This window comes from Dendropsophus ebraccatus, chromosome 11, assembly GCF_027789765.1.
Source record: "Dendropsophus ebraccatus isolate aDenEbr1 chromosome 11, aDenEbr1.pat, whole genome shotgun sequence".
Lineage (NCBI taxonomy): Eukaryota > Metazoa > Chordata > Amphibia > Anura > Hylidae > Dendropsophus > Dendropsophus ebraccatus.
Window position 1 is genome coordinate 22,057,354 of NC_091464.1, and position 27,574 is coordinate 22,084,927.

General features: G+C 40.2%; 1 protein-coding gene across 1 annotated transcript in view; it reads right to left on the minus strand.

The window, feature by feature from the left end:
* Positions 1-6,969: 6,969 nt before the first annotated feature.
* Positions 6,970-27,574, minus strand: part of TAFA3 (TAFA chemokine like family member 3) — a 287,624-nt gene continuing 267,019 nt past the window's right edge. Inside the window, exon 5 of the mRNA XM_069945453.1 lies at positions 6,970-7,051. Coding sequence (XP_069801554.1) covers positions 7,040-7,051 — 12 coding nt within the window. The 3' untranslated portion in view covers positions 6,970-7,039. The remainder of the gene's footprint in view (positions 7,052-27,574) is intronic.

Here is a 27,574-nt window from a genome sequence, read left to right on the forward strand (position 1 = left end):
TTGCATTGGAGGTCATCTAAAGGGTCAGTTGGCTTTTCCCCTCCGCAGCCCATACTGCAATTTAGCGATGAATATTTATGTTTTTGTTGTTTTTGATTTTTTTCTCTAATCTATATATTTTTGCCTTTAGTTTACACAGTTTTTGTGAATTTCCTAAAATGTTCCTTTCACGTATTCTTGAACTGGAGAGGAACAAAACAGTCATTTACAATACAGTATCAATGGACTATAATTTCCGGTCTGTATCTGTAATGGTGCAACAACTCAATATCAAAGAAAATAAAATAAAAATCGAAAATAAATTTTACAAACTCAAAAAGAATACAGTAATCTTTGGATAGTAACCATCTATCATGAGAACAAGGAAAAAGTTACAACAAATGTATCCTTTCATATTATTATACCACTATATTGTACAATTGCTATTTTCTCACCAGGGTGCTTAAAGATAAATGGCAAAAATAAAAAAAATAATAATAAAAAAAAAATAATAATAATAATAATAAATAATAAAATTTGCCTCAAAACCGGTCCTGAACAGTAAATGCAAAAATTGAAATAGATACTTACTACCCGCTTTATCAACTAATCTAAAAGTTTATTAATGTTTTAAAAATATGATTTAATAGATGAACAGACTATTATATAGCGTATTCAGCATTTTCTGCTGGATGATAATTCAATGCTCAATATGTAAAATTGACAAATAATATTCTTTATTCATTTTTGTACAATTTTAATTACCAGAACTTAAAGTAACAGTAGAATAGCCGCATCTCTTGCAAAAAAATTTGTAGATGCAGTATCCCATAGGGCACACTGATTTCTGGTTGCCCCAATTTCTACAGCACTTATAGGCATACCTGGCATGAAGGGTTTAAACTGGCTGTCTGGCAAGTAGTAGATAGCTGAAACCTTCTTCTCATCGAAACTCCCTTTCTAAATATTGTGGAGACATTGTGGAGACATTGTGCCGCTCTTGGACATTGTGGGCGGGCATGATGATTGTAACTTAGCCCCCCACCCCACCTCAAAGGGGGAGGAGGGTTCAGTGTTGACGAGCAGAAGGCTTTAGCCATCTTCTGCTAAGTAGACAATCCCTTTAAGTACCCCAAAAAACTATTGAATGACAAAATGTATCTTTCACAATAATCTTTTACAGAGGTGTTTTGCTTTCCTTGGGTTGGGTCATCAATGTATGATCATTGAGGGGCCGACCATCAAGGGACCATGAAGGGCTGAACTACAGTACAAGATTTAGCACACATACAGATGTGCTGCCATACCTCGAAAACACTTTTAGCGGTTAGATATCATATTAGAGGACTATAAATTTAACTACTGCTTTCACAGTGCATTGATCTGAAGTATCACTTTTACATGGGGCGATTATTGGTCAAACAGGCTGATTATTCCCGCTGGATTAAAAAAAAAAAAAAAGAAAATGAACAAACAAATTTGTCAGTTGGTGGCTAGGATCGGGAATTCCTAAAATGTATTGTTGATCGGTCACACACACCTCTCTGTGTAAACAGGGAATTAGTATCTGACAACGATGCAAGCATAGGGTAGCATGAAGGATCAAGCGATTTTTCGTGCTGTCCTGGCAACACTCATTGAGCCAGGTTCATTAAATGAGAAAGAGATGGTTTTCGATGGTTCTCATAGGAAAACCAGTCCACCCCTTCTTTGTATGCAGCCTACAACAGGGAATGTGTGACTTTTTTATTGCCTTTTAAACTGATTTTATCCCACTGCAGGAAATCAAGTTCTTACGGAGAATAAGTATACTAGAAAGTAATAGGTTGTTGTCTGCCAGTTGCATTACCCTGCATGTGTCATGTGAAGAGAAGGAATCTTATGTAGCATGCATACTCTAATTGCTGCCGTTTAAAGATAGGGAAGCAATTTGGCAACCCTGAACGCTCCTCCTGTGACACAACTTGTTTAGTGCCCGGTTAAGAGCTAGCACCAATTATCCTTCATATATTTGATAAAACCCTGCCAGCAGCAATTACAGCACAAGTGCAAGGACAGAGCCGTTTCTACTTTTTGCTTCTCACAATTATAGATTTTCTTAAGCAATTTACAGGAACATTTCTAAAGTTCTTCTGACCTGTTTTTTGAATATGTACGAGTGTTTAATCACTTTCAGAATGTTTGTTCACATAAATATGAAAGATTCTTGATGTTCTACTTTAAAGTTGTCATCTGTTTTTTTGATGGTGGGTATGTCTGATTGTTAGTGATCCTTCTATTGGTAGCCCTGGTCATCGTTTGTTACCAAATGGCCAGCATGGTCAACTGATCAATAACCCTTAAATTGGTTACAGGCAAATTTATTTATTTTTATTTTATTTTTTTCTAGGCAGGTGTTAAACATAAAAAGGCTGCAGTTACCTTCCTCACTCTTCTGCCAGTGTCTCAGTTAATGGCACTTCCTGTGTTCAGGATTGGCATGAGACATGGGCCCCTTAGCTATTCAGAGGCCACAGTAGTGTTTCACCTTTGCCACTAATTAGCTAAGAGGCAATGCCTTGTGCCAGCCCAGAAGTCACAGAAGTTCTGAACATCAACATGGCTGCCCTATGTGGAGAAGCAAGGAAAGGTAAGTATTGGTTTTTATATGATCACTACGTGTCTCAGTGCATAAAAAAAGTTTTGGCCTTCAGGACATGGTGGATTATAAAAATCTGGCAGGGAGGAAATTGATTACAAGTACTAACCTCTCTTTGTGCCCGCAGTGAGTGGCAGAAAAAGCTTAGGGACGCCTGCCGGAAGGCATTTCCCCCCGAGTTGTGATGATGTCATTACTCAAGGGAAAAGGTCTGTCCCAGCTGATGGACTGGCATCTCAGCCAATCAGTGACTGAAGCTGTTTCCTGCCCCAGTCACTGACTGGCTGAGTGGCCAGTCCATCAGCTGTGTCATGACGTGTCAGTGCAGGAGATTCCAGAGCCCAGTGGAGGTCCTGTGGCCGGTCCCACCACTCACTCCGGGCACGGGGAGAGGTAAGTTAGTACTTAGGTAAGTTAGTAAATTAGTAATCAAGTACGTGAGGTAACTTAATAATCAATTTCCCCTCTACAGGACTTCGTAAGTGTCATAGGTTCTTTTTATTATTATTATTATTATTATTATTATTATTATTATTATTATTATTATTTGTTTGTTTTCTGTTTTTTTTTTTTTCTTATTTTTTCCTGGATGAATTGATAAACTTTAATCTTTTCTTTTTTTTTTAGCCTAATTCTTTAGATAATATACTTCAGTATTTCTGGCTATTGGTTTACCAGGCATTCTATAAAGCCCTGACTAGGGCAGATTAATAATATATACTTAGTAATAGAAGTCTATTAGACCTGTTTTTGGACTGTAGATTTTTTTTTAGTGGTAGACATACCACCTGTTTAGCTTCACAAAGATCCGGAATCAAAATGTTGCAATAATTTCTATTGTAATTGCCTCTTGCTAGTATAAAACACTACAGAAAGACTTTGGAGCTGAAGCCTAGTAGTAACTACATTATCCCTAGCTGCTGGCAAGTAAAGGAGAAAGGGGGCAAAGCAGAAAGGTCAAAGAGTGGAAGTCCTGCTATTCTTCTATCCTTCACTGCAACCAGCGGAGACTGCTGATGCCATTCTCTGCAGTGCTAAACAAACTGCAAGGTCAATTACTGAAAGTTGCTGGATTAGCAGTGTCAGTAGGCGAGTTGCATATGAAAAAAAGTGGATGTCCTATCCAAAGGTTAAAAAAAAAAAAAAGAATAGGGGTGCATGCATTTGTTTAGGGAAACTAAACTATGCAATTAAAGCAATTCTCTTTTTAATATGGCATTGGTGATAGCATTCCATACTGGTACACGATGCATCCAGTTGCTGACTTCACCAGTGACGTCTAGATGACACGTATCCCACACATCCAGTACTTAAAGTGCCACTGTCACCCCCTTTTTGCATTTTGACTGCTCTCCCCGGGTGTAAAGGGTAAATGTTACAGATTTCATTACTTATTTTATATCACACCTTATGGTGCTTGTTCTGGCAAAAAGTTGTTTTTATCACCTGTGGATTGGTATATGTGGGCGGGGCCTCGCGGCCTATGTGCCACATCGCTCTGCCCGTAGCACCACTTAGCCCTGCCCCATCTGTTACATCATCGCTGCATAGGCCCCGCCCCCTCAGCAGCCATTGGAAGGGCCAGTCTAAAGCTCTAGACCCCACCCCCTAGATTGTCCCACACCAATGACCGCTAAGGGGTGGGGCCTATGCAGCGATGACGTCACAGATGGGGCAGGGCAAATTTGCGCTAGGGGCGGAGCGATGTGGCACATAGGCCGTGAGGCCCCGTCCACATATAGCAATCCACAGGTGATAAAAACGACTTTTCACCAGAACAAGCACTATGAGGTGTGATATAAAATAAGTAATGAAAGCTGTAACATTTACCCTTTACATCTGTGGAGAGCAGTCAAAATGCAAAAAGGGGTGACAGTGTCACTTTAACTTTTCAGTCTCTATTTAAATTGCTGCAGTGTTCTGTGCCGGTGTTTCATGTCACTGCTGATGCAATGTAACCAGCTGAAGCATTGGTGCTAGTGGTGAGAAGTTGGTATTAGTGGTGAGAAGTTGGTATTGATTGGTAGTAGAAGAGGTGAAGATTCTATGCAATATATACCAGGCTTTAATGCATTTTATATTAGAGATGTGTGCTGTTTAGGTTAAATAGTCATGTATTGGTATTGTGGTATTGTGTTTGCATGTATTTTTATGTGTGGCATGTATTCATACATACACTCCCTTTGGTCTCAGTGTCTACCCCCTGGGTATACTCACTTTAGTAAATATGAACTGTGTGGTATTCAGGGCAATGCATACAGTAAATTTTTCCCCCTACAATCAGAATGATCCTCCTACTAGAAAATTAGTCCGGTTGTAGAACATCAAGGATTTAAGGATTGACTAGATTTACATTTTCTAAAAGATACAATTCTACAAAGATACATGTCACCTTTTTAATACTCTGCATTATATTATTCTTCTTTTATTGCTCCTTGAAATGTATACATAATTAACCCTTGGGTGTTCTCATTCTGTTGGTTATTAGGACACCTTTTCACAAAGTCTACTGGCCAGAAACACCCTACTGGGCAGGAGAATAGCAATGCCCAGTTACCAATTTATTCACACATTTTTAAGTAGGTAGGGGTTATCCAGTGCTTCAAAAACATGGCTACTTTCTTCCAGAGACAGGGTTGGGTTTTGTAACTCAGTTCTATTATAGTAAATGGAGATTAAAGGGAACTAGTTAGCCCTGGATAGCCCTCCATTCTTACACCATCCTGATGGACCTGCTCACGATGCCGATCCTGCTGCAGAGATACAGCCGTCCGCTCATCTGTGTGTGCAATATGCAAACAAGATGAATCCAAAGTCCATAGGAAATCACTGGAGAAATAACTATGGACATGGTCTCTCCTCCGCTCATTTGTATATTGAGTGCACAGTTTAGTAGGTGGCCTTATCTCTGCAGCACGATTGATAGGATGGGGTAAGTATAGGGGGCTGTACACAGGGGTAGGGTGGGTTTGGGGAGCCACACAGGGGGTGACAGGTTCCCTTTAAGAGTAGTGCTGTCTCTGGAAGAAAGTGGCCATGTTTTTTGTAGCATTGGATAACACCTTTAAAAAAGGAAAGACACAATGCAAAGTTCTAAAAAAAATTGCTCCAGAATTTTGACAGGTACCCTTTTAGTAACCCCTTGCTACATTGTTACTTTACACTATGACTGGTGTATTGCAAGCAAAAACTAAATCAATTGTAGACACATCATTCATCATTTGTTAGCGATTCTAGAGGCTTTTCTTTAGTCGGACAAAATTTCATGGAACAATGCAAAATCTCCCATCAGCATAGAGCTGGGAAATGGGTCTTCTGAGCAAATGTTGTAGTCAATAAATTATAGCTGCAAAAATAACAATAACCCCATTGCTACAAGGGAAACAGTTTAAGCCACATTGTTTCAAAAATAAATTTACTTTGGTCCCAAAAATATGAAAAAGGGAAAAAAAAAGTATAAAAATAAAATAATGGTAAATTACTTTAAATAAATCATATTTCAGATCTCATACTACGGTAGAAGAAAGCAAAAAAAACAAACAAAAAAACAGCCATTATTTGTGTTATATGAAGCCTTATACCAGGTTGTTGAAGCCTATTCAGTAGCAAAACATGTCATATATGTTACAAAGGAGTATGAAAAGGTGATATATGTATGACTGTTCTTAGCACTTTGGAATTAAAGACATAAAAAAAAGCTTCCAATGAAATAACAATATTGCTTTGGGCAAACACTTGAGACATATTACATTACCCTCCGTACAATTATTATGCATCCTGAACATATACTCACAGCCTGAATTCTATACGGTATAACAAGAGTAATTGCTGCATGCTTTAGATGAGGCTTACTCAAGTATGGGGTATTCTATGGCCTTGACAAATCACTCGTCGCTAATCTTCGGAATATGGGTTCTGCTAAATGGTATGTAAGACACAGCATTTTCCAATTATAGATTGACAGGATTGTAAAAAGTGCTATTTCCAAGCCATTATAAGCAGACAAGGGATGAATGAAGTAATCTGATCTTTCCAATACTAATAAAAAAGGAAAAAATTGAAATGCCAGAATCAGAGGATAAAACGGGAGTTTGTACACTGCATTCAACAGTCTCACACTGTCTCTTGGTTTCATACACGGATGTTACTTCCAACGTGTTTCATGTTTTCCATTTTGAAGTATATCGGTCTATTGGCTTTGAAGTCTGTCCCTTACGGAGGATTACGGAGACTGATTGTTCATCTGTCATTTTTTACATGGTTATGGTACTCCTCTTAAATGTAAGTTTGGGATTACTATCCAATGGCGTCCACACTTTGGAAAGAAGATACATTGTAGGGGAGTAGAAAGTATGCCAGTGTGAAACTTTGGCCTCTCACAGCGTTTATACTCTTGGATGGATTCTGCATATTTGCCAGACACTATCGTGTAACCTGAAAGATAAAAGAAAGAGAGATTTGTAATAATTTATAGACGATAATACCATTTAAAAGAGATTTGTCAAGACTACCATGCTTCTCGATCTACAGGGCAGCCTATGATGGAGGAAAAGACAATGACTAGAGATGAGTGCGAGTCGGATCACTCGGCATTTGAATACCGGTGACTAGAGAAGATGGATGAAGCCCTAGTGAGTCCCAGAAAACATAGATACAGCCATAGGCTGTTCAGCCATGATACAGCCATGTTCACACTACGTGTATTTTCGTAAACTACGGCCGTTGTTGCCGAGTGCACCAATGGCCATGGTTATTACAAAAATATATGTAATACGAGGTCTGAACATAGCCATAGGCTACATAGCTAATACTCCCTAGGGCTAAGTAAAAACAAAGTTAAAAAAAAAAAGGAGGAAAGGCTTTTTCTTGATAAAATAATGTCCATTATTGCCACATTTTAATTGACGTCAATGGAATTTATTGCGGTCAATGGAATGACAGCCACCAAATGCACATAGGGGGGCATTTATTAAGTCCAGCGTTTTTTACGCCGGACTTAAAAATGCCCCCGCAGCTCCGGCGCTACGGAGATTTATGTAGAGGCGGATTGCCTCTACATAAATCCCGTGCGCACCGCCGAAAACCTACGCCAGCTGAGGACTGGAGTAGGTTTTCGGCGTATATTTGGGCGGAATGGATGGTAAATCGCGCGGACTCTGAGTCCGCGCCCTCTGTTCCGCCCACTACACGCCCCCTTTCCGCCCCCCCTGGCGTACTCGGCGGAAAGTGCCGATTTGCGAATATTTTATTCGCAAATCGGCCATTTGCGTATAAAAAGATACGCAAATCGGCACTTTCCGCCAAAAATCATCCGTACGCCGGATGATACATGTGGCCCTTAGTGTATAAATAATGGACGTTATTTGCATGGGCATCAAATTTATATTTACAATTATTTATTTACTATTTTCAATAATATTTACAATATTTAGCATTTTTACAAACATTTATTGGCAAATAATTGCTGTTATGTTAAAACAACATTGTTGTTTTGAAATAACAGCCTTTGTTATTAAATGGCGGCCATTCACTTAATTTCAATAGTTTTTGATCGTAGCCTTTCTGTGTTTTTGATCCACTCCTGGTGAGCACAATACTATGTGGAAACATAGCCTCAAAAATGAACCACACCCAAAAGGGCTTGAACTAGAATAATGTATCAACAGCCATCATTTTAATGACAGGCGTAGAAAACATGACATAATTTTGAACTCAAACTGACGGACATAATTTTAAAAATAATAATAAAATAAAAAACAGATGAAAAAAACGTCATGTGAACATAGCCTTTTGCTGCATCTGACTTCCTCAGCTATTTAAATGCTGAGCGTACCGACTCTGCTGCATCACAAGTCAGGTAATCTCTAACAATGACCTTTGGGATATATGTGTCAATTAATTCATATTAAAAGCTGTTAAAATGCTTCCAGAATGTATGTAAAGAACCTATGAGTCCTCCTAGCCTTGTCCACACACATAATGATTTAAAGCATAAAGGGGTACTCTGGCCATGGAAAACTTTTTATATATAGCTACCCTTGCTTTGAAAATAATAAAGATGCTTTTCCCACTACCCCACACTCCCCTGGGGTCCCCATGAGTCTTTGACTCATCTTTGGAGTGACAGCCTGCCCAGCCAATCACTGGCCTTAGCGCTGTCCCATCTCAGTTACTGATTGGCTAAGGGGGATGTCCCTGTCTAGACATCTTGTAAGTGGTAGTGGGAAGGTTCAGCAAGGGATCCGGAGACATCTCAGGAGGACACTGAAAATTGTGAAGTAATAGTAGCATCTTATTTCCTACAGAAGGGCAGCAATATATAAAATGTTTGCCATGATTGGAGTGCCCTTTAAAAACAAGGCTGTGGATTACTGTTTGGGGGTAGAGAAAAGTAGAAGTCACAGGCTTTCTCTATGACATTGACAGTTCTCTGCATGAAACTAATGAATTGTCACAAAAAAACCCTATAAATTACCAAGTTTGGCGACTTCCTATAGATCCTGAACTGCACATGTAGAGGTGGACATGGAAGACCTGACAGATCCACTTTCCCACATATAATAATAAACAGTGTAATACTTAGTAACAGGTTACAAGCAATATAGACTTATTAGATCTTTAATTTAAAAAAAAAAATCTTATTTCCACAAAAAAAAAAAAAGAAAAACAAACAAACATGGCAGCTATGATAGAAGATTGTTAATTTTTTAGTTTTATTTAACAAACTGTATAAAATTTACTTTGTGGTTAGCCAGAGGGAGGAGCTTCCATCTACAATCCCATCACCCCTCTGCAATCGAAACGGCATAGCTCATGGGGTTGTGCAGTTTATGCAACTACCATTAAAGACAATGGGAGTTGGTCAAATTGGGTAACTGCATAATTTGTCTGTTTTCTGTTTCCTGACCACTTCCACCGGCCAAAAACAAGCTAAAGTGGGCTAGCAGGCCATCTTTACATGATGGGAATACCTATTTGAGAAGGATAATATTGCTACAGAACATGAAAACTATTTTTGTATAGATAATCAATGTTATTTGATACATTTTACCTATTCTACTCGGGTTATCACAGTTTTGTCAGGAAGCATGAAACAGTTAACTCCCCCAAATAAATATAAATCCCATAAATAATGGATACTTGTTTGTTGAAGGAACAGTTCAAACCAAGTTACCATTCCAATATACAGGAGAAAAAGAAGACAATGCATCGGTAACCTCATTAGAAGATGGTGATGGTTGTACGTGACAACAACAGAAGGATAGCTCAAGGTTTCAGACAGATGCGAGAAAACAGAGAATTGTACTTACAGTAAGCAGAGCAGTTTAAAAAAAATCTGTAATATTTTAATGCTTCCCATTGTAAAATATTAATCAATTTTTGTAATTTCTAAAATTATAGTTTCTTTGGAAAACACAATATCCTGGCTATTTTCTAGCAGGAGATAACAAAATCTATGTAAATAACTCATACTGTACAAATGGAATTTAATCTATAAGCTACAACACCGAGACTTGTCTGGTGGTGCTTTTGCCTCTAGTAGACCACTTGGGTCATGTGAAAATCAATGGTCACTATAGACATTTAGTAATAAAGGATCCATTTCATTATCTTAAGCAAAGATTTGCTTAGCTCTTGCCACTAGAGGACGACATGGGTGAAAAGAATTATCGTCATTATAAATGTGCACTGATAGATAATTCCTTCTGTTAGATAACGCTAAATCCATGTCCATCTTGGTTCTGAAGGACCATATGGGATTCACTTAAATCAGTTATTACTTTAAACACCACAACTGTTACCATAGACACTATCTGAAAACGGTCTGTTAATGAAGAACCCCTAAAATACCAGCTGATCACAGTCCTTTCAGGCAATGGACCCCACTTCTACAACAGATCTACAACCCCCATCTACAACCTGCTTACGGCGGGTTCGGCCATCGGTATAAGGTGTATGGGGCTCTCCTTACTGACCACTGACAGAAGACACCGGTGAAAGTACAGGTCAAGCAGTCATTTTCCATCACGCCAGACTCCTATCTTCTCTTACATTTGTTCTGGGAGACATAAGCTACAGCCAGAGCTCTCTACCTGTGGCTTAAGCCTCCTCTCCCCATGGAGAACACAGGATCACTTGGCTGTGCTAAATGTTCCTGTGTATAGAGAGGACAAGGAGAGGATGGGAGAGATAACTGACAGCAGAGCAATTGTTCATCTGTCAGTTATTAAAGGTGTATGGCCACCTTAAAGGGATTATCCATGCGTAGAAAAACATGGCTGCCTTCTTCCAGAAATAGCACAACTCCAGTTGTCTCCAGTTTGGGTGCAGGGTTCCATTAAAGTGAATGGAGCTTTATTGTTAAACTACACCTGAACTGGGGACAAGAGTCACGTGGTTTCTAGAGAAAAGCAGCTATGTTTTTCTAAGTCTGGAAAACCCCTTCAAGGGGCACTTTAAAATCAAGTAGAGATTGTGTAACCAAATAAATGCTTACTAGTTTGTATCAAATAACATTGTATCCCCAAGCAGTTAAGCTGAGCAGATACCTATCAACAAATCTAGACGAATAGAAAAAGAAAACAATACAAAATACAATACACTTCAAATGTAATATAAGCAATAGCTCACATACATTATAGTGATGCTTAATAAAAAAAAAAAAGGTTTGGCTGTTAAAACAAACGGCATCCATCCCACTTCCCTTCTGTAGACATCTTTCCCTTTTAAACCAGATTTTTGCATTTTTCTATATATATATTTTTTTGTATTTCTCTCAGAACATTTCTATATTTTGATCTATGCGCAGAATTAATGATGCAGATCTTTTAATGGAGTGGTTTACCATCTGGTCAGATGTCTTAGCTAGTCAGATCATAGTGAGAACGAATGTAAAATTAAAATCAACAACGATGCTGCAAGCTCAACGGAACAATCACTTCATTTTATCTGAGTGAACAATTTTTAACATTTCAAATCAGGTAACACCTCTCCTGCCAGAAGGACCAGAATTCAATTAATATTAAACTGCTTTCATAATGCACACGTTATAGTGCAGTGACAACACCCAAGGAGACAGACTGTGTCACTCTCCATTTGCCTATGTGGCATAAGATAAATAGAAAACAAATAATCTTCCCAATGACTATGCTGGAGAAAATATTTACAAACAGTAGGAATAGGCCGCTCTCTAGAGGACCTTATAAAGCATCCATGCAGTATGACCTAGACTAGGCAAACTAATGGACAATTAACATTATTTGCCAAGATGAAAAATAAGGTAGCTTTGCAATTGGTCTTGTTATAAATTATCCAACGATTCTGTATCTATAGTTCCTGTGCAGACCTATGTTTGCATAGTAACAGACTCCAAACAAATCCTTTGTAGTCTAATTCCCTTATGTATCTACTTTGTGCCTCTGTCAGTAAGCTTTTTCAGTAATGCAAAGTGCAGGCCAATGGCTTCCTATGCTAGAATTCTGTGAGATTACTAATCAGTCTCTGGGTAACAATTCATGACACAGGCTGGGAAGTACACGACTTGCAGTGAATCCCAGTTTTCTTCACCAGTTGCTCTGGGACGTTTACTGCAATACAGTCTATCAATACTGTTGGAGTACTTAAAGGGGTTATCTGGGAAATTAGGAGATCATAAAAGTGGATATAGGCAATAATAAAGATATTTCAATACCTTGATGTGTTTTTGGTGCTTCTCTCTAATACTACCGCTCATGCTGCTCATGCTGCAGAAGCACTTCCTGGTTGGGGGAGTGCCAGTAGTTTCTGGAAGCTTAGCCTGCTCCCTATACTGCTCCTTCTGGCAGTCACCATCCCTTTCCTGCTCCTTCAACTACTCCTATCAGCCTGCATCCCCACCCTGCTCCCTCCACTACTACTCCTAGCAGTCTGCATCCTTGCCCTGTCCCCCCACTACTCCTAGCAGTCTTTATCCCTACCCTCTTTCCTGCACTACGCCTCTTAGCAGTCTGTATCCCTTCTCTCACTACTTCTTCTAACAGTCTGCATCCCCGCCCTGTGCCCTCCCACTACTCCTCCTAGCAGTCTGCATCCCCGCCCTGTGCCCTCCCACTGCTACTTCTATTTGTCTGCATCCCCACCATTCTCCCCCCCACTACTCCTCCTAGAACTCTGCATCCCTGCCCTGTCCACTCTTTTACTTTTCCTCTGCATCCTTGCCCTGCTCCCCCCCCCACACACTACTCTTAGCAGTCTGTATCCCCACATTCTTTCCTGCACTATGCCTCTTAGCAGTCAGCATCCCCGCCCTGCTTCCTCCACTATTGCTCACAATTTACACCGATGTCTGCTCCCTCCACTACTCCCCTCTTAGCAGTCTGCATCCCCACATAGCTCATCCTATTCGTAAATTGGATACCTCACTAGAAATATCACGTTCTGCACCTATTAGGCTTAAGGTTGTGTTTAGGGATTGTCTGAACCTGCCGAGGTTGGGTTCGTACGAACCTGAACTCTCGGCAATGATTCCCGCTGTCTGCCCGCTCCGTGGAGAGGGTGGATACAGAGGGAGGACAGCCTTGAAAACTGGGATACAGCCCTAGCCATAGGCTGTATCCCAGTTTTCCAGGCTGTCCTCCGGCTGTATCCACCCTCTCCACGGAGCGGGCAGAAAGCGGGATTCATTGCTGAGAGTTCAGGTTCGTACGAACCCAAACCTCGGCAGGTTCAGACCATCCCTAGTTGTGTTCACACTCTTCCATGTTTATCCACCACAGGCCTCCTTATTACAGTTTATGCAATGTTATGAAACAGTGATGCAGTACTCCCGAGCTGCATTCATATTGCACTGAATACCTGCCTACAGCCCTCTGTATAGCATACTGTTGTGATATTGTTGCAAAATCACAGTAAAATTGCATTATTTTACAGCAATGGTACCTCAACAGTATGTACTGTTATACAGAGGGCTGTTCTGCAGTGTGGCGCAAGTACAGCATGGGTGGTCCGCCTCACCCCTTCTTTTTTTCTTCACTGATTAACCTATTAAATACCCTTTTAAATATGGGCCAATTATCGTTACCGAGCGCTCTCAAGAACACTCATTTACTGGATAATCGGTCCACCTAAAAGGGACACCAATCAGCTGATTGCACAAAGATTTTACAGTCCGCACAAATAATTCAATCATTATGCTGCAGTAGAATAGCAGACAAGCTTTACTAGATAAGTCCTGGGAATATCCTTTTAATTTCAACGGAATGTATTAAAAGGTAAAGAATTAATTTTACAATAAAAAGAATGGGAGATTTGAATGGTCCAGTAGAATGTGTTACTCAGAAAAGCGGGAACTCCATTGCGAACTCCAAACTGGGCTTCCATTATTGTTGCATGATTACTTGCACAGAGGAGTCTGGTGTTTGTTTTCTGCCATATTCTTTTTGCATGATTCTCAAAATTCTCAGACAATGTAGTTCATCTGACGAGGAGTCCTACATAGGTTTCCCTCATTACAATAGAGATGTGACCAATCAGGCCTAGGCCTCATCTCTTAGAGCCTAGGGTTGTTGTTTAGTTAAAATAACCACGGTCCAGACAACTTTTAGTCCACTACTGTTCTTTCTACATATTCTACATCTCATATCAGCTTAAAGTGTAACTGTCATATACATTTTTATTGCAGAAATCCTACCTCCCCCTCACCTCTGTTCATTATCAGGCAAAGCCGTCTTCATTACAGAGAAACAAAGTGAATACGGATTTGCTGAGCCCATTATAACCTTTAGAGGGTGGAGGGGTCGAGGGGGATGAGTGAGCAGGGAGAGCAGACAAGCATCCCAGCAATTTGCAGACTGTATTGGCACATCAAAGGCTGGATTGAGAGGTCAGAAAAGTCAGTAATCTGGGAGCTTGGTAAGAGAAGATTGCAGGATTTAGTGTTGTGCAGGGCTGCCTTTCTCCTCTCTGTGCTCCATTACCCCCTTGACCCCTCCCCTCTCCATAGAGCATAATGTACACATAAATCACAGAAAGTGCAAGGGGAGGCTGGAAAACAGCTTTTTCAGTATAGAAGGAAATTCCTTTTAATAATAAAACCTAATACAGAGTTTCTTAAAATCGCTTGATATTTATTGATTTCTGAAAGATGACATTTAAATGACTGTTACGCTTTAAATAAGTTAATATTTAATTTGGTTCCTCTTTCCAAACATATGAATTAGACCTAACAGGAATGTTGTGCAAAAAAATGGCTTGTGACAACCTCAGCCAATCCAGACAGAAGTTATTGCTTTGTGATTAGAATTTATCCTCACCTTTAACCCTTTGAGGACCAGGCCCAAAATGACCCAGTGGACCGCGCAAATTTTAATCTTAGTGTTTCCGTTTTTTCCCTCCTCCCCTTCTAAGAGCTCCAGCACTTTCAGTTTTTTATCTACAGGGCCATGTAAGGGCTTATTTGTTACAGGAATAGTTGTACTTTGTAATGGCGTCTTTCATTTTACCATAACATGTATGATGGAATTCCAAATATATTATTTATGAAGATATAAATTGGTGAAATCGCAAAAAAGAATGCAATATGGTAACGTTTGGGGGGTTCCTGTGTCTACGTAATGCACTATATGGTAACAGCGACATGATACTATTATTCTATAGGTCAGCCCGAACACAACCATATGCAGGTTTACACAAATTCTTTAATGTTATATATTTTTTTTTTATGAAATCCTTTTTTTTTGGCAATTAATTATAAATAAAATGGGCCTATTGTGACGCTTATAACGGTTTTATATTTTCACCTATGAGGCTGTATGTGGTGTCATTTTTTTCCGCCATGACCTCTAGTTTTTATTAATACCATATTTGTGAAGATCGGACGTTTTGATCACTTTTTATAAAAAATTTTTCTATATAATGTAACATAAAATCGGTAATCCGCGCACTTTTTTCCCTCTTTCCGTGTACGCCATTTACCGTTCGCAATGACGCTTGTTATATTTTAATAGATCGGACAATTACGCACGCTACGGTATATTATATGTTTATTTGTTTATTTATTTTTATATGTTTTATTTATATAATGGGAAAGGGGGGTGATTTCAACTTTTATTGGGGGAGGGGTTTTGGGGTAGTGTGTTAGTGTTTTTAACTTTTTTTTTTTTACACATTTGAAGTCCCTTTGGGGGACTTGTACATACATTAGTTTGATTTTTACACTGACCATTGCTATGCCATAGACATAGCATTGATCAGTGTTATCGGCGATCTGCTCATTGAGCCTGCCTGTGCAGGCTCAGTGTAGCAGATCGCCGATCGGACCGCACGGAGGCAGGTAAGAGACCTCCGGCAGTCCGTTTTACCGATCGGGACCCCCGCAGTCACACTGCGGGGGTCCCGATCGGTAAGTGACAGGGGACTCCGCGGTCGCGGCGTTTAAGGAGTTAATGACACACGGCAGCACGATCGCTGCAGCGTGTCATTACCGGTGAGGTCCCGGCTGCTCACTGCAGCCGGCCCCACCTGCTATGAAGCGCTCCGCTCCAGAGCACGCTTCATAGCGGGAGAAACACCCAGGGCGTACAGTTACGCCCTAGGTCGTCTGGGGACAGACTTCCATGGCGTAACTATACGCCCAGGGTCGTCTAGGGGTTAAGATACGTCTCTAAATTTACTCTACAGATCTAGAAAGCAGCCGATGCATTCCCTTGTAGCCTATACTTTACACTTGGCAAAATATTGAAATCATGCTTAAATTTGACAAATCTAGTAAAACGACGTACTTTATAAAGCTTGATAAACACATATGCCCTTTTACAGTGTCGACAAACGATTCCGTATTTAAAATTCACAAATCTATGTGCTCTTCTGGTTTATAGCAAAATCTTTAGCCGACTTCTTGCAGATTGTTCTGATTATTTAAATGAATGTGTCAGCTCTTAGAGGATTGATAAAATACGAGACACATTTAAAAGCATTTGTGGGTAGTCATTTTAATGGGATCAGTAACATAGTTTTCTAAACTTATGAGAAGTCACAGAGGCATAAAATGATTGCGTGTCTTCCTACGGAGCAGGCACATTATTTTAAAGAAGCATTGAACACATAAAGACATTTCATGTAATCATAGCCATTAGTGTCAGGTAAATAGTTGTACTTGTTTATTGCCACTCATTTTCATAAAAATATGATTGAGGAATATCCTAGAAAAATACATAGAAATAAGAATATCTTACCGCTATGCAACCGCTAAGACACATCTAGTAACAATATTGTAATGCAGCCTATGGCAAAAAGATAGCTTAAGGCTTAATATATTGCATTTGATAGAGATATTTGTCTAGAAAAATTTTTAATACTAGCTGTAGTTGATTTCCTCCTTAAAGTTGTTGAACACTTTATTGTAAAGTAGTTCAGTGTATAGTATTAGTAACTGTATTCACTGTTTATACTGACAGCAGCTCCCTGTGTACCTCATAGTGCTAAAATCAGACTCCCCTCCTCCAGGCTGGGCTGCCCTGCTCTGTGGTAAGTCTGTCCATAAGATGGCTGTCATGAAGGAGGCATGTTACTATGCCTTGCCCTCTGTGTCCTTCATAGACATATACAGGCTCTGGTGTGGACACGGGGGGCGGAGCATGGTCACATGTTCCTCCATGTCAGCCATCTTTTGGACAGCCTCGCCACAGACCAGTGTACCAGTGAGGGGAGTCGGTTTTTTAGCTCTATGAGGAACACAAGGAGCTGCTGTCAGTACACTTACTAAGGTCACGTTCACACAATGTATATTTTGAATTAATCACGGCCGTTGTTGCGATTTGAAACAGCGTCCATGATTAATTCAAGATATGTATTGCACTGAAATCAATCAATCACTGAAATACATAGTATACACTCCAGCCGGGATCCCTAGCGGCCACAGGAAAAACTGAGATGTCAGTTTTGTGCGTCCACTATTCATTGAATAGCGGCTGCACAGAACTGTCAGTTCACACAATGGAAAGTGCGGCTCCAGCCGCACTCTCCATTGTGTGCAATGGTGAAATGGGATGTGGGCAATTCAACATAAATGAAGTTCATTTGACCAATACTGCAGTACCGGCCGGGATGATATTCACTGACACCGGCCGTTCTGTGATGCGGCTGGGTCTTAGAACATCCTGTGTGAACCTGGCCTAATACTGTAGACTGAACTACTTCCTATAAAGTGGCCAACCCCTTTAAAATTGGTAGAAATGCCTTACTTCTTTCTAACAGACATTAGTAAGTAAATACGAAGTAGGGTACAGATAGAAGGGCATATAAATGCAAAACCAGACTACACAGTAGGGCAAATAAAAAATGTAAATATTGTTAAGGGAGTACTTGAGTGCTTGACTCGAGTAAAGAACCCCATTGAAATCACTGGGAGACTTGAGCATTCAACCAGGGACCACCTACTCAGTAGAGCGGAGGGTGCCTGATTAACCTATTTTAATTATATATATATATAAATATATATATATATATATATATATATATATATATATATATATATATTAGTATATTTTGCATGTTTAAAAGAAATATACAAACAGTAAAATGAAAAAATGCAATAAGTTCCTGCAAGACACATTAGAGCTCTGGTGGTATGCAGTCACTTCCAACATATCACTGGCGTTCTAATGTTTCTTGCAGAAACCAACTGAATTTTTTCCATTCCAATTTTTGCATATTTCATTTAAACATCCCTTCAAGAGACAAAATATACAAGAAAAAAAATAACAAAAAATTAAAATAGTTTACAGCGGCAGGTGGGAGATATAGCAAACTGCTTAACAATCATTCAGCTAGTAGTTATTGAAGGTGAATGGGAATATTCTCCCAATCACCACAAGGTGCTTGGTCAAGCATCAAGTTTGATTAAGCCTCCTGATGCTCGATAGAGCACTATAGCCGACAGAGCTTGCTCACTCAACACTAGTAAAAAACAAAATAGGATTTTTTTTTGTTGTTGTCTTCTTTAACAAACAAGGGTGGGGAATAAATCCCCACCCCCTTCCCACTCTGAGCTGCCTGGTGGACATACCTCAATGACGTCCCCATACGATCAGCACTACAGCCAATCACCGGCCTCAGCAGTCTTGTGCAGGGTCCACAAGGACATCATTGTGGGGTTTTTGGAGTTCGAGGCTAAACCACAAAATAACCTAAATTTGACAATTTCTATGATTCCTAAAATAAACTTTAACATCCTTCAATATTTTTCACTTCTCAAAAGAAAAAGACACTACAGTTCATCATTCATAGTTACAAGTTTCCTGTCGTGTCCTTCAAATTAGATCTACGCAGGGCTGCACCTTCCATAAGGCAAAGTGAGAATCTCACCTCACTCATTGCTCTGTGATGACTGCAGGGGGGCATCAAGTTGTTACAGCTGCCGACCGCCCCTGCAGTGAATGAAAAAAGTAGAGTAACTGTTATGATAGCTTTAAAATAAAAATAAAAAACCCCTAGCTCTGCCTCGCCACAATGTAACCTGCCTCCACAACTTCTAAATTAAGTGCACCTCTACTTTCTTCCCCATTGACTGTAATGCTCATTACCCAGCAGACGTAGATGACTATTTCAGTTTATTGATGCTCATGTATCACAGTAGGTCCCATGATACATTACAGTTTATTAGCTTGGGCTTAAAGTGCTACATTCTGGTGATATGTCTTGTCTTTCATGAACAACTGGAGCAAATATATTATTTTTTATGTGTGATGTAATAGAAACATAGAAGACTATTGGCTGAAAAATACTACCTGCTCCGTCTAGTTTGCCCTTTTCTTATTTCCTATAGCTATATGTTTATTTTAAGCATGCTAAATTCACTAGATCATCTAGAATTTGCCAACCATATCTACCAAAATTAGATGGTAGATCCAGAATGAGCATTTAATACAATTTAATGGTCGACATGCACAGTTACATGACATATCCACTGGGAAGAGAACTTTTGATGTGTCACACAAGCCCCTATTGATCACTGAGATACATGCCACCCCTCAGCTTGCCACTCATTTCATCTCTTTACAAGTCTATGGAGCCCATCTCCTGTAATCAGTGGGGAGTGAAGTCCACAGCAGCCCCTTTTTCCCAGGTACAGTACTGTAAGTACAAATCAGTAATGGTCTCAGCATTGAAACCTTGACGTACCAAAACTTTTGGGTGAAACATTTTCCTTGTGACAGTAACACTTTAAAGGGAATGTATCACCTAAACGTTTTAGTACTGATTAGAATCAGATACTAAAACATGTTCTTTTATTCCAATCTGTTTCTATTTTTTTGACTGTCTTGGTTTTTTGTTCATTGTTTATTTATTGTAGATCGTTATGGGGGCTGTCGTCTTGCCCTTTTTAACAGCATTTAGTGGCTGCTATTGTCTCTTCTATCTACTGGTGTCAATTGTTGCTGTAATGCTGTACAGATCACTTTACAGCAGCCTCCTCTTATCACCACAGACAAAACAGAAAGTCTCAGCTTAGTTTTAGTCTCAGTGGTGAGAATGAAAATAATATAATATAATATAGAATACAATAATTGTATAATATAGAATAAATAAATTGTTTACAAATATGTTTAACATAAAACATTATTTATACAAAATGTCATTTCTTGATGACACTTTTCCTTTAAGCGAAGATATTGACTTCCACAACAAAGCTCCACATCTCATTTATTGATATGACCTATTAGCTTTGTTTTTTTATATTTATTTTACACATTTTTGACTCCAAGAATTTATATCTGCAGTTTACAGAGGCTTGTGGCTCATTCATGGGCTTCCAACCATAAACTGATATAAAATCATCAATCATTTCAGATAAGATGCATTGTGACAAAAGACATAAGTGCATTGGGATAACTCGGGTCTATAGATAACTTTCTGCATTTACATTATGAGATGAGCGAATCTCAAGCATGTTCGGGTTAACCAAAACGTTCATTATAGGTGGCTGAAGAAGTTGGATGCAGCCCTGGGGAGTTTCGGAAAACATGGATACTGTCTATGGCCTATAGCTGTATCCATGTTTTTCAGGTAGACTTAAGTTACGTGCACACGGAGCAAAAGTGGCGGAATTCTGTGGCGGGCCAGCCTTCCTGTCGAAATGACAGTCTATGGGAGGCTTGCACGCTTCCTCTCTCGGCGCTAAAGAATAAACATGTTTTTTTTTGCGCGGAGAGAGCAACCACGAGAGCCATTATTACACTTATTACACTTTTGCTCCGTGTGCACATAGCCATAGGATTGTATCTAACTTCTGCAGCCACCGGTTATCAAATGTTGCACGCTCATGTTCGAACGGACCCAAGCGTGCTCTAGATTCACTCATCTCTAATAGGGATATTGCACTATTGTCTTACTGCTAGGTTCCAGGCATACTGTACATTAGGCTTACTCATTTTAACACCATGTGTTCAAATGAGTTCACACAAAAACAACGGCCGTATTTCATAACAATGGCAATCAACGGCCGTTATTTCTGAAACAAGGGACGTTGTTTGCACAACCACAGTCGTTGTTATGAAATGCGAACGTTGTTTTTACATAGTGTGAACCTAGCCTAAGGCCTAGTACACACAACGCAAAATAAGGGCAGTATACGGCTGTATTTGGATAAATACGACCTAAAATAGAGAACATGATCATTATTTCAGGCAATATTTATCCAAATACGGCTGTATTTTGGCCTTTTTTATGTTGTTCTAAAAATGTATATAGTGAACTTTACTTTTTTTGTGGTATTTCCTTAGCTAACTAGGATTTCCAATATAGTTAAAATTGTATACTAGCAAATATTGCCTGAGTATATATGTACATTTGTATGTATAGTGATTATATGTATATGGAAGTCCTGTGTACTGCATCAATGGCAGCACAAATTTTTTGGTAATGCAGATTTTGCTGGGGAAACAGATGAATTGCAGATAAAGGAGAATTCAGATAAGTGTATTCAGAAGTATTTTCAGAAAATAGTTAGCAGTCAGCTTACCAGCAGAACATCGTAAGTCAATTATGAGGCTATTCATAGGTATTTTTTCATGGATTAGGTCATAGTTCAAATTGTTTCCATCAAATTAGATGCATTTTCTTAAATCAATACAATCTGCTAATGCCATTACAATAGATAACATAAGTCATGAAACTTCCAATTAAGAGCCTGGCAATACATAGAATACATTAGGAACAATCATAGAGCAAGGAACATTGAAAAGCAATTATGATCTTTTGCTAAAAGTATTTTTTCTACTGCATGATGCATTTGGATAGGCAGAAGATGTTACAAAATGTATGTAGAAATATGTATATAGAAATAAGTACATAAATACCTAGAAATAAGTACGACAATCACCAATAACACATTATGCACCTTATGACTAAGTTCATATTTTTTCATTTAATAATATTTTTTCATTTAATAACGGTCGTTGTAGCAGATTGCAACACCGGCCATTATTAAATGAAAAAACACATTGATTTTAATGGAATCCTGGCTGGAGTATATAGTCTTTATACACGCTATACTGAATAGCGACTGCAAAAAACTAACAAAGCAGACAATGGAAAGTACGGCTCCGGGTGCCCTTCACATTGTCTGCTATGGGTAACTGGAATGCGGGCACAACCGTATGAGCCCGCATTCCAATTAATACAGCATTACTGGCCGGCATGAAGCTCACTGACACCGGCTGTTCTGTGATACAGCCGTGTCACAGAATGGTCAGTGTCATATTTAGTGTGATCCCAGCCTATAAGCATTTTTGGTGGTGGACAGCGATCATTCCAACCAGTCTGCAGCCCCTAAAGCTGTGAGACACTGTGGGCCCCATGTACTAACAATGCGTCAATTTTAAGCAGTTATTCTGCTGTTTGTGCCCTTTTTTTTCCATGTCAAATTCATTAAAGTGGCGCATGTCCTTAGTAACTCTGGAAGGTTTTTCACATGACAAAGCTAAAACCCTACTATCCTACCACACTAGAAGTGGCTGGTTTTTTGAATAGAAAACCTGCCACACCTAAAATACGCCAACTTGGCTGGTATTTGGACAAAAATGACTTATTTGTTAGGTTTTTTGACAAATTGTATCGCACTCCTTTAAATGTCGATACACTAAAAATGGACCAAAAAATTTACAAAACCCCAACAATTCGCTGCGAGGAACACCTTAGTAAATGAGGCCCTGCGTGTTTTCACACATTTCTGGGAAAGAATAAACAGGAGATACAAGACTGTATAAAATAATATAGGCTGTGTGCTAGTATTAAGGAAAAATAGAGCTCATAAAAACACAATGTAGAGGCTGTACAAGAACAATAAGAAAAAAACAATGAAGACTTATTGGGGGACATTTATCAAACATGGTGTAACCAATCAGATTCCACCTAAAATTCCTCACAGACTCTTTGGAAAATGAAAGGTGGAATCTGATTGGTTGCTAGGGGCAACTGAGCCAGTTTCACTTTACACCATGTTGGATTAATTTCCCCCATTGTTTGCACCATAATTAGAGATGAGTGAATTCACAGCATAAAGGAAGCACTTTGTTAGCTTGGCAGTTGGTTTATCAGTCTGCAGTCTTTGAACTCCATGCCTATTTTCAGGTAGAAACCATGATGAATTAGGCCATGCCTCCTCCCTGCCTTACCTTGCCCCTCCACCCTCCTATTAGGCGAGCCGGACAGACCGCTGGAATAGGCAAAGGAGAAGGCAAGAACCAGCTCCGTTTCCATGATGTATGCCAGATAAGCTAAAGGTATCCTATTATATAATAACATTATATAATAATTGCTTATTGAATGTACTTCTACAATACAGTATACCTGTTCAAATTATCCTGACTGTGTGAAATATTATAAAAAAATTTCTTACATACAAATATAGGTTATGTTCACACTAAGTAAAAAAAGAGAGAGAGAGATAAAAGGTGTCTGCGTTTTCTTTTTAAAAATGATGTCCGTTAATATTAATTTGATTGACCTCAATGGGAATGCATTGAAGTCAATGGAATGACGACTGGCCAATGCGCGCAGTGGGGGGGATTTATGATTTGCCCCTTCTCCCTGGTGTATGCCTCCCGTACGTCCCGCTCGCTGAATGGGCAGGCTGGTGGAGCTTGCGGGGGCTTGACAAGGCGGGAAGGAGGCGTGGCATCCTCCCACGTCTCATTTACCATGATTTACCATGATGCGAGCAGGTGTAAATCATGATCAAAATCTACACCTGCTGGAAGCAGTGCACCTCTTACCTCTTACCCCCCCACAATCCTCCCTCCTCTCCTCTCTGTCCCTATCTCTCTGTATCTCTCTCCCTGCTCTAACTGCCTGCTGCAACCTGTCCTCCACTATACACAGCCGACTGGCCGCCTCCAGGAAGCCAGTCACCTTATATGGGGGAGTGTGTGTGTGTGTGTGGGGGGGGGGGTGCTGAAATCACTGTGGGGTTTGCAGCTGATTGGATGGGGGTAAGGGATTATGGATAAGCCTTGCTCCTGCCAAAAGACAATAAACGGAAAAGAAAAAAAATGTCATTTAATATGTTAAATCACTCTTTTAAGTACAAAGACCAGATATCCATGACTAAGGTAAGCAGATGTAATAGCTTTATTTTTTTCTGACCAACTTTATTTTCTGTAGCTGAAACTTTTCTATCTGGTTAATTTCTTCCTTCCAGTGTCTCCTGAGCAATAGTTTATAGAACTCTATATTACAGATATATATTTTTGATGTGCGCTCTGTGTTTTATTTTTGTGTAATTCTAACGGTAATGCTTTCATTTTGCACTTTGCTCAAAAACAGTGTATTACAATGACCACAATATTCAACTTCTAAAAATCAATGTGATACCAAAAGAAAGGTTAATTGTCAGGGCAACCGCTGGATGAGTTCTCCTGAATGGAACAAAAGGTTTTAGTGTGAAAATGCATAACAGACTAAAGAAGAAGAAATAGCAAAGACCCCCTGAACTCATGTTTGCTGAATGTGTCCCTGACTTTACTGACTGCAGGAAGTTTGTGTTTGTCTTTTTTTTTTTTTTTTTTCATTTTAGACATTTCTGGGAAATCATCCTACTATTGCCCAAAATGTTACAAATATATAACTGTTAGATATTTTCATGAATATAGTAAAAAGACTTTTTGGGCTAAGTATCATTTGAACAAATGGTCAAATCACTACAATTACATCTTATCCAGATATGTTATAATGGTGCCTTGAAAAGAACAGGATTCGCAGCGGATTTCACACTGCGATTTGCAGCAAAATCAACTATGGATCTAGGCATAGTGAAGTTCTATGGGGTCCCATACCAGCAGCGGAATTTTCATTCCGCTTCAGATATGGGACGCGGCCCCTGCCCGGAGCATACATTACCTGCTCGGCGCCGCGGCTGTGTGAAGCTCCTGGCTCCCCTTGCTCCTCATCAGCCTCATCAGTGGTTGGCTGATTGGCTGATGAGGAGCGAGAGGAGACGGGAGCCTCAAACACAGCCGTGGTGCAGAGAGGGTAATGTATGCTGCTCCGGGCCGGGGTAGTCCTGGAGCATACATCACCTGCTCCAGGCTCCTGCTTGCTTCGGAGCCTCCCAGCATCTCCCGGCGGTCAGCCAATCAGTGCACTGCGGCAGGGCAGCGCACCGATTGGCTGACCTCCGGGAGATGCTGGGAGGCTCCGAAGCAAGCAGGAGCCTGGAGGTGATTTATGCTCCGGGCCGGAGCTGCAGGTATTAAAGGGTCCGGGTTACATATCCGCAGTGAAATGAAAATTCTGCTGAGGATATGTAACCTCATAGACCTTCACACTACCAAGATTTGCAGCGGATTTCGCTGCAAACTCGCAGCGTAAAATCCGCTGCGGATCCGGTACGTGTGAAGCTACCCTAAATAGGTTTTCTTAATAATTCCAAAATTAGGGCATTGGGGTGCTGCCAATTTTTTCTTTTTTTTCTGTTGTATTCGCTGTACATGTAGCACAAGATTGCTGTAGCCAGTAACTGGTGGTGGTATCACTGGTGGTAGCATCATCATCATCATTGCAGCACTTCCATCGGGGAAAACCCAAAAGAATGGAGAATTACGTTGTGTATTTTTTCCCCCTCCCTCTGGTCCTATCCTGTATACAATTTTTTTTTTACCCTCGCAAGTATTTGCTGTAGCTATCTTAGGATTGTTTCCTTTGCTTCTGCCCATTTAAAAGCTGGCAGAAAAATCATTCACTTACAATTGAATTTCATAAATAGATCTAATTTAATTCATAAACTTAATCTAACTATTTCTGCGCCAGAGCTTAATATATCTGAATTTGGGAAGCGTGCTTAATAATATTTCGAGACTTTGAGCTCTAAGGCAATAGTGTGTGTCTGTTTGGAAGGAAATGGAAATAAATGTTAAAACATATTAGGAAAACTCCTGCCACTAGTCACATTAAGAACAATGATTGCTGTATTACAGAAGTGATTAAGCGTGACACATCAGTCGTTATTTATCTCATCTCACTTAATTGCACCTTGTCCTGGAGGACATCTTGTAAACCCACAAGAAGAACAGTAGAGCGTCGCTCTTTGATGAATGTGCGCGTAAATCAAACACTGAGGACTTACTAAATATCTACTGCGGAAGATGAAAAACTGGCTTGAGAATGGGAAAGAACAAATAGTGAGCATATTGCAATAGCTGCAGTCATTAATCTAAAAAACATGGTATGTACAATGCATGGAATAAGAGAGCCTTTCTCCGCCTGGCACGATATTAGTCACGGCTTATTCACTTCCTCCATTACTTTCTCATTTCACATGGTCAGGGATTTTTAAGGTCGGCATATAGGTCCGGTATGTTTACTTCATGATCAAGGCAAAATGGTCAGTAATTTGTATCCGTAGTACACAGGGCCGGGACAAGGAGTTTTGGTGCCCTAGGCAGAGAAGACAAATGGCGCCCCCCCCCCCCTCCCCCAGAATAGACTGTACGCTATGCGGGGACAGCCAGGAGGCTATACTGTATGTGGGGGTCATGTATACTGTACCCCCTGACTGTAACAGGACCGTGTATACTGTACCCCCTGACTGTAACAGGACCATGTATACTGTACCCCCTTACTGTAACAGGACCATGTATACTGTACCCCCTGACTGTAACAGGACCATGTATACTGTACCCCCTGACTGTAACAGGACCATGTATACTGTACCCCCTGAATGTAACAGGACCATGTATACTGTACCCCCTGACTGTAACAGGACCATGTATACTGTACCCCCTGACTGTAACAGGACCGTGTATACTGTACCCCCTGACTGTAACAGGACCGTGTATACTGTACCCCTTACTGTAACAGGACCATGTATACTGTACCCCCTGACTGTAACAGGACCATGTATACTGTACCCCCTGACTGTAACAGGACCGTGTATACTGTACTCCCTGACTGTAACAGGACCATGTATACTGTACCCCCTGACTGTAACAGGACCGTGTATACTGTACTCCCTGACTGTAACAGGACCATGTATACTGTACCCCCTGACTGTAACAGGACCGTGTATACTGTACCCCCTGACTGTAACAGGACCATGTATACTGTACCCCCTGACTAACAGGACCGTGTATACTGTACCCCCTGACTGTAACAGGACCGTGTATACTCTACCCCCTGACTGTAACAGGACCGTGTATACTGTACCCCCTGACTGTAACAGGACCGTGTATACTGTACCCCCTGACTGTAACAGGACCGTGTATACTGTACCCCCTGACTGTAACACACCATGCCACCTGAATGTAGTAGTGTCACACATGGCATCCTGAGAATTTAGGTGTCACACACCAGGCCCCTCGGGTATAATGATGGTGCACATTGTGCTATAGGTATAACAGGAATATACAGCGTTATTGATCCTGATTCTGCCACATACACCTCCCCTATACCATGACAGCACAGTCACAGCGCCATATACACATC